An 8278-nucleotide genomic window follows, 5' to 3' on the forward strand; every position below is an offset into this window, starting at 1 on the left:
TACACACACCACACACACCACACAACACACAACACACACACACACACAAACACACACACCACACACACACACACACACACACACACACACACACACACACACACACACACACACACACACCACACACCGCACAAACAAACACAGGCATACACACATTTTGTGAGAGAAGAGGTTTTGAACTACTAGAGCGGTGGTTCCCAAACCCTGAAATTGAAAATGGGGTCCCCATAGAATTTTTTAAACCTTTTTTATCAAACAATTTAAGATTTTTTTCCCTTCTCTTCAAATGGGTACAGAATACAATCTTTTCGTGTGAACTAAGGACTTTTTACACTTTTCATGACATTATTATGTGATGGGTCAGCCTGCGGGACCTAAACTTGAGTGAATACCAACAAACAGCGTTAAAGATGCACTCCAGGATCTTAAGCACAACAAATTTGTAACATATCACACAAAATGGATTACTTAGTACACAATTTGATGACGTAGTACACAAATAACAGGGACCCGTTTTGGCTGAAATKATAAAACAATTTGAGAGTGCATCTTGTGGGGTTCCTTGCATTTTCTAGTGTAACTTTGTGCAGAAAAAGAGTTTGGAAACCCATGTGCTAGAGAGAGGTGACAGAAAAAGATGACCTTCAGAGAGAGGGATCATTATGATGAAAACCAAAATAATGCATTTCATCATTACACTGTTCCTTCCACATTATTTCCTTATTCGTTTGATAATATTAACCCAAAGTAAACAAGACAAGGTCAATAGGATTGTCAAGTTTATTACACCGGCAGACCTGCAAAATGATGATGCACGTTGTGGTGATGTATTACATGACCCATAGTGCCCTCTAGTGTTTTGCAATGGTAAACACTCATTGATTTAATCAGTTCGGGGAGATGAAACRCAGTACCAGTCAAACGTTTGAACACACCTTCTCATTCAAGTTTAATTACATTTWWWWWAAACTATTTTCTACATTGTAGAACTATGAAATAACACATATGGAATCATGTAGTAATCAAAAAAGTGTTAAACAAATCAAAATAGATTTTATATTCTTCAAAGTAGCCACCCTTTGCCTTGATGACAGCTTKGCACACTCTTGGCATTCTCTCAACMRGCTTCACYTGGAATGCTTTTACAACAGTCTTGAAGGAGTTCCCRCATATRCTGAGCACTTGTTGGCTGCTTTTCCTTCACTCTGTGGTCCAACTCATCACAAATAATCTCAATTGGGTTGAGGTCGGGTGATTGTGGAGGCCAGGTCATCTGATGCAGCACTCCATCATCACTCTCCTTATTGGTCAAATAGCCCTTACACAGCCTGGTGGTGTGTTTTGGGTCATTGTCCTGTTGAAAAACAAATGATAGTCCCACTAAGCGCAAACCAGATGGGATGGCGTATCGCTGCAGAATGCTGTGGTATCCATGCTGGTTAAGTGTGCCTTGAATTCTAAATAAATCACTGACAGTGTCAACAGCAAAGCACCAACACACCATCACACCTCCTTCTCCATGCTTCACGGTGGGAACCACACATGGAGATCATCCCTTCACCTATTCTGCGTTTCACAAATACACGGTGGTTGGAACCAAAAATCTCAAATTTGGACTCATCAGACCAAAGGACAGATTTCCACCGGTCTAATGTCCATTTCTCATGTTTCTTGGCCCAAGCAAGTCTCTTTTTCTTCTTGTGTCCTTTAGTAGTGATTTCTTTGCAGCATTTCAACCATGATGGCCTGATTCACAGTCTCCTCTGAACAGTTGATGTTGAGATGTGTCTGTTACTTGAACTCTGTGAAGCATTTATTTGGGCTGCAATCTGAGGAGCATTTAACTCTAATGAACTTATCCACTGCAGCAGTGGTAACTCTGGGTCTTCCTTTCCTGTGGCGGTCCTCATGAGAGACAGTTTCATCATAGTGCTTGATGGTTTTTGCAACTACACTTGAAGAAACTTTCAAAGTTCTTGGCATTTCCCAGATTGACTGACCTTCATGTTATAAAGTAATGATGGAATGTCGTTTCTCTTTGCTTATTTGAGCTGTTTCTTGCCATAATATGGACTTGGTCTTTTACCAAATAGGGCTATCTTCTGTATACCATACCTACCTTGTCAAACGCATTAATAAGGAAAGAAATTCCACAAATTAACAAGTCACACCTGTTAATTGAAATGAATACCAGGTGACTACCTCATGAAGCTGGTTGAGAGAATGCCAAGAGTGTGCAAAGCTGTCATCAAGGCAAAGGGTGGCTACTTTGAATAATATAAAATATAAAATCTATTTTGATTTGTTTAACACTTTTTTGGTTACTATACAATTCCATATGTGTTATTTCATAGTTTTGATGTCTTCACTATTATTCTACAATGTAGAAAATAGCAAAAATAAAGAAAAACACTGGAATGAGTAGGTGGGTCCAAACTTTTCAATGGTACTGTATACAGTATGATATTAAATACATTACAATCCTGTTGCATGAAGCAGCATTCACTGAGAAAATATTTACATTTGCATTTCAAAAATAAATAACTGCCACGAGATGCGTAAAACCCTAACCCTGTCCAGAAGCATAGGTTTGGTCAGCACCTTGAAAGTTAAATGWATGCAGATTATGCAGAACAATCTGAGAAATTGCATAAATCCACTGGCATCAAAAGTGTTCAATCAATAATTAAAATGACAGTACTGCTCTCAACAAACACGGCGGACATGGGATGCTGATCACAACACATAGAGCGGGGGGTGCAGTTTGGAGAGTCTATGTGGAGAGCAGCAGCAAGGGTGTTGACGTTTCTATGTCCTTTTCTCTCCTCTCAAACCCCCTGACCTCTAACCCCAGGTTTGGGCATCAGGTCAGGAGAGGTGGAGAAGAAAGTGTTTTCTATTGATACCTCTCTCCTCTCGGATGCATTTCCTCCATGTCTACCATCTTGCTCCCTCTGTAAAGGTACACTAGAGCCCCATAGACTTATTCTGGGGTCTCTGTCGAGAAATCCTGYCTGTTCTGGTCTTAGTCCAGTAGACCGACAGCTCTAGCTCCAGTCTCAGGGCTTGTGTTTGAAGTGGGCCTCCACTGCACGGTGAARAGCAGAAAACCAGTCAGTGTTACCACAACATAGAGATACAATTACATAGAGATGCATATAGACACTGTATATAAAGAGGTAATCACACAATACATTGCTTTGGACTACAGATGCTGTATCTTAACTTGATCTTCCTGTTGTTACAGGAATTTTCCTGCAAAGCATGAAATGAGAACTAGTGTATTCAAGGTTTAAAAAGGCTTCTAAAGTTTGTAATCTGAACATTAAAATGTCAGATTTGATTTGCCCTAATGAAAAATGTATCAACCCCTACAACATATTTCCATTCAAATTTCCTGTTGCTGCAGGATTMTTTTCCTGCTGTAAGAAGCAGGGGCAAATTAAGATACGGCATCTGTACCTMTAAAAACACATCATCAATCTATACTTAAATTAATTAATACCAACCCTTGAGCTAGGGAGKTACCCGGTGTGCAGGCTTTTGTTTCAGCCTGGTCAAAAAACATTGGCTTCAGCCAAGCAACTGCTTTTGAGACCTTGACTAGTTAAATTGGGTGTTGTACATACCCTGCAAACATTACTGCAAAGATGCAACATCTGCATAAATGMATACTCCAGAGTACACCTAACATAGTGCATACTTTTGAGAACACCTAATCTGGTGCATAGTTTTGAGTACACTTGTATAATGCATCTTACTGACTAACCTGCGTACTCCTGTGGTCTCATGGGTCTGTTGATAACCCTCTGAAAAGCAGTGATCCAGTCCTTCTGCTCCGCCTCTGTCTCGCAGGCAAACAGGAACTTCCTGTCTGGTGTTACTATGGTGATGCCATGGTTCCAGTGGTAGCCCTGGGTGGAGGGGGGAAGGCCCGAGAGCACGGTGTAGCTGTTCTCCTTACTGCCGATGAAAACCTCTCCCCTCGCATAGGCATCCTGAGAGAGGAGGGGGAGAAAGAGATCAGAGAATAAAGTATGCCGCAGAATAAAAAGTTACGAGGACTAGGGTTCATTCAGAATCAATCAGTTATTTTAGTGTCGGGTGTGATGYTGTCTCCTCACCAGGGGATCTTTGAAGTACATGAGTCTCCTGTCATCCATGGTGAACCACCTCTTCTTAAAGCCCTCTGTGTGTTTTGGGCCTGTTTTCTCCATGAAGCCCTCCTTCATGAAGCTACGCGTCAGTTTGGGCACCAGCTGAAGGAGAAGACAAGAGAGAAAACAATATAATATTGTCTAATTTGGTGTTTAATAGTGGTTGTTAGGTTATAAATATCAGTGTAAGAACTTGACGGACACYATGAAAGCTTAAACCAAGTTTATTCACCCCAAAGGATCGAACAGAGGAAGAGACAAAGACATGGTTCTACCAGTGGTGGTATATATACCCCAATTTGGGGTGGAGTCTCCTCCTTCTCGCTAAACATTGCATCTTTATTGCYAGGCAGGAAATTAAGTGATACGGGCAATAAACTGTTCCTTCTCCCTTAATGTGACCTGACCTAATTGCATTGATCATATGCATTCCTTCTACAGATACCCATTAACTTCTGGTGTAGACCCTAGACTATGGCACCCCTCATGTCTCTAGCATAACTAATGATTCATAATATTCAAAGTTCAGAAATCCGGACCCATCATTGTCATAGTCATTTCAAAGTACTGCATGTGTTGTGGCCTCACCTCCTCGTCACTGGCTCCAGGGAAGGCCACCTGAAGGTAATGAAACCTGGCAGCTCTGATAGCGTTGAACCAGTCCACCATTTCCTACCAAAACAAAGACACAAGAGCATCCTAGTCAGATACATGTCTTATTCAGAGTCATTCCTACATAGAATAAAATAAACCTGATACAGTATAGAACATAGGAGACATGATTAAGCTATTATATCCATAGCCACGGGAAGTAGAGGTGCTGAGGGTGCTGCAGCACCCCCTAAAAAAWCAGAATTTGAAAATATATATTAGTACAAAAAAAAAGAAAATTCATACATTTATTTCTCTCTCACAAAAGTAGTGCACTGGGCCTTTACTAGTCCTGTATTAGCAGACCAATAGATATTTGTAACGTGTGGTAATTTTTTTTTCAGCATCTCCGCTTTGGCAGAAAAGGTAGTTGTGTAATTAAGAACAGTATCTTGCAGGATTCAATAGTTGGAAATGTAAGAGTTGACTGGAATCCAGAAAAGAACAAAACCCTGTCCTCAGACATGGACATCAAAAGGTGCAAAGACCCAAAACATCCACATCAAATGAAATATCAAATAACATAGAAAAAAAGCCACTTTTTAGCAGTATTAATTTACCGTCCTTACAAGCCACTAAATATATATGTACATTTCTGTATTGTACATAGGCTGATCATCTAGGTTTCTACCTGTAGACTTTCCATCACCACGAAGAAAAACTATGCACAATACAGTAATTGAGTACACTGAGACATCATGTGGGTCAGTTGGTAGAGCRTAACACTTGCAGCACCAGGGTTATGGGTTCAATTCCCACAGAGGACCAGTACGAAAATGTATTCACTTACTATTGTAAGTTGCTCTGGATAAAAACATCTACTAAAATGTAAAAGGAATGAATAGACTATTTCAGTTCACATAGAAATAACTTGCATTTGCAAAGTATTTCAAGAAACTGGAAAACATACTCAAGTTACAAATTCTGGGAAACACATTTTTTCACAAAAGTAGTGCATTGGGCCTTTACTAGTCATGTATTTGCTGCGAAAACATTTCAGCACTTCCATCCCCAAACTACTTCCCCCAGCTATGATAATATCATGACATGGCAGCTTTACTATTGCTGTTCTGTTCAAGCCTGCTATTGTGTCTGTTGACCAACAGAGGGGGCTGTACGCWCTGTGGCTTTCATCCCACAGAGAATGAAAGTCACAAAATTGTCTATATCGTAAAAATTCATGAAAACATACATGAGCTTTTTGGTTTTCATTTCAGGTTAGGGTTAGTCATATGGTTAGCAGTGTGGTTAGGGTTGGGTTTAAGGTTAGGGTCAGGTTTAAAATCKGAGAAATTGTACAAATAGGCAGGGTCTATGACTTTGTAACGGTGGTAACTAGTGACGACCACAGAGAAGGCTGACTCACTACTGAGAGACATGATCATCTGGTGTGCTAAGCAGTAAAGCCTCAGAGAAAAACAGCCTATGTGCCTGCCAGCAAGCCCTTTGTGTGAACAACTCCCTCCACATTTCTCTAAACAATTCCACTGATCAGATTACATGGCAGGATTACGAGTAAAACTGTATGTCACTTTGAAGACTGATGTCTACTGATTAAACAGACATTGTCATTTCCACTCTCACTCAGTTATCCAGAACAGCCCATCTCCATTAGAGACCTAGACACTGAAATAGTACAATCAGATTTAGTTGAACAGACTAAATCATTGTTCCATGATATGAGGAACAGCAGCATATTGGGTGTACCATTGAAATGTTGATTCCTCATGCGTAATATCTCTAACAATTCAGTGCATTTACACRAAACCATTGGCTATACCGGCATAAACAGATCTTGGACCAGGCTACATAAATATTGCCCATAGTCCCTTTTGTCACAGTCAACCATATGCGTCACCTTAGAGTCRCTGTGGTAGACAAAGATGTTCCTGGTGCTGTTGTCTCTAAGGTAGGTGATCTGCAGGCCGTAGGGGTTGCCTATCTTAGCCGGCTGGAACGTAGCGTTGAGAGTCTCAATCTTCATCACCGCCTTGGGGTCCCGCGCCTGGGGGAGATACACAAACTGTACAGTACATAAATACGGGGGGGGATACCTAGTCAGTTGCACAACTGAATGCATTCGAAATGTGTCTTCCGCATTTAACCCCACCCTTCTTAATCATTATACATATAACTTGTTAGAATAACACATACTGTATGCTTACAGTAAACACAAACGTGACGTCTTTTGAGGCATTTGTTTTAGTTTCCTTGTAGACCCATACCTGTATACTGTACATATCCTGCTATACAAAGATTCATGTTTAACTTGAGATGGTTAACTTGAGATGGTTAACTTGAAAGCTAGTAGCATAAAGTTAGCTGGAGATTACATTTCCGAGCAACATGCTTGTATTCATGTGCGAGAGCATTCGTGTTGACTCCAGCCTTACCTCCTGCTTGCTGAAGTACTTGAGCGCCCCCTCTCGTTCTGACAGGATGAATTTCCGACTGAGGAACTGACCGTTATCTCGGCCCCGTTTCCATAGAAACCCCTCTCTGTACCCTGGGTAGATAGAGACACACCAGACAAACTCAGACAAACTGACATAGTGGAGGTGAAAGAGAGAGAGACAGAAAGAGATATGGAAGAGGTGGGAGAGAGAACAAGAGAGAAAGAAGGAGAAATAACTCTGGTGTAATAAAGAAATACCAAAGCAGATGGCGGGAGAGAGAAAGCGAGACAGAAAAAGAGAGGCTTTAGCTGAAAGAGAGTGCATGAGAGAGGAAGTCAAAGAAAAGATGACAGGGAGAAAAAATAACCTCCCTGATGGTAAAGTACATCCTTTTACATGTTAATGACACAGTGCTCTATTTAAGCAATAAGGCCCGAGGGGGTGTGGTATATGGCCAATATACCATATAAGGGCTGTTCTTAGGCACGATGCAAAGCCCTTAACCGTGGTATATTGGACATATACCACAAACCCCCAAGGTGCCTTACTGCTATTATAAACTGGTTACCAACGTAATTAGAAGAGTAAAAATACATGTTTTGTTATACCTGTGGTGTACGGTTTGATATACCACGGCTTTCAGCCAGTCAGCATTCAGGGCTCGAACCACCCAGTTTATAATTCTCAATAAGTTCTTCCCAGTCTATTTTTGGCCCTCTTACAGACAGGAAGTAGTTTCATTATATGATGTGGCAGTACAGAGCACTGTATGTAATTCATTACAGGCTACACACGCACTTCATCTCTCTCACTCTCCTTCTCTCTCCCTCCTCCCCCTCTAGTTTGCTCTTTTTACTTCTCTATTTTCCTTTCACCTCCCTCCCACTCTCTCACTCCATGGAATGTCAGTTATACTGTAAGTATCCTCCTCTATATATCTCTCCTTTCCCTCTCTCATATACACTCATAACCCCTATTTTCAATCTCCTTTTCCCATCCAGCACCCCTCAAGTTCCATACTCCCCACTTCTCTCCCCCCTCAAGTTCCATACCCCCCACTTCTCTCCCCCATCA

General features: G+C 41.1%; 1 protein-coding gene across 2 annotated transcripts in view; it reads right to left on the reverse strand.

Annotated features, from left to right (window-relative positions):
* Positions 1 to 2426: 2426 nt before the first annotated feature.
* Positions 2427 to 8278, reverse strand: part of LOC111977455 (arf-GAP with dual PH domain-containing protein 1) — a 38393-nt gene continuing 32541 nt past the window's right edge. The window contains exons 5-10 of one of the 2 annotated variants that reach the window (XM_024006891.2): positions 7202 to 7314; positions 6667 to 6813; positions 4746 to 4829; positions 4125 to 4259; positions 3770 to 3998; positions 2427 to 3088 (exon numbers count right to left, since the gene is read on the reverse strand). In XM_024006891.2, the coding sequence (XP_023862659.1) occupies positions 3060 to 3088; positions 3770 to 3998; positions 4125 to 4259; positions 4746 to 4829; positions 6667 to 6813; positions 7202 to 7314 (737 nt within the window). In that variant the 3' untranslated portion in view covers positions 2427 to 3059. Of the gene's footprint in view, positions 3089 to 3769; positions 3999 to 4124; positions 4260 to 4745; positions 4830 to 6666; positions 6832 to 7201; positions 7315 to 8278 lie in introns of both variants that reach the window. The other variant, XM_024006889.2, reaches the window with a different exon arrangement.

Source organism: Salvelinus sp. IW2-2015, linkage group LG18 (assembly GCF_002910315.2).
Source record: "Salvelinus sp. IW2-2015 linkage group LG18, ASM291031v2, whole genome shotgun sequence".
NCBI lineage: Eukaryota > Metazoa > Chordata > Actinopteri > Salmoniformes > Salmonidae > Salvelinus > Salvelinus sp. IW2-2015.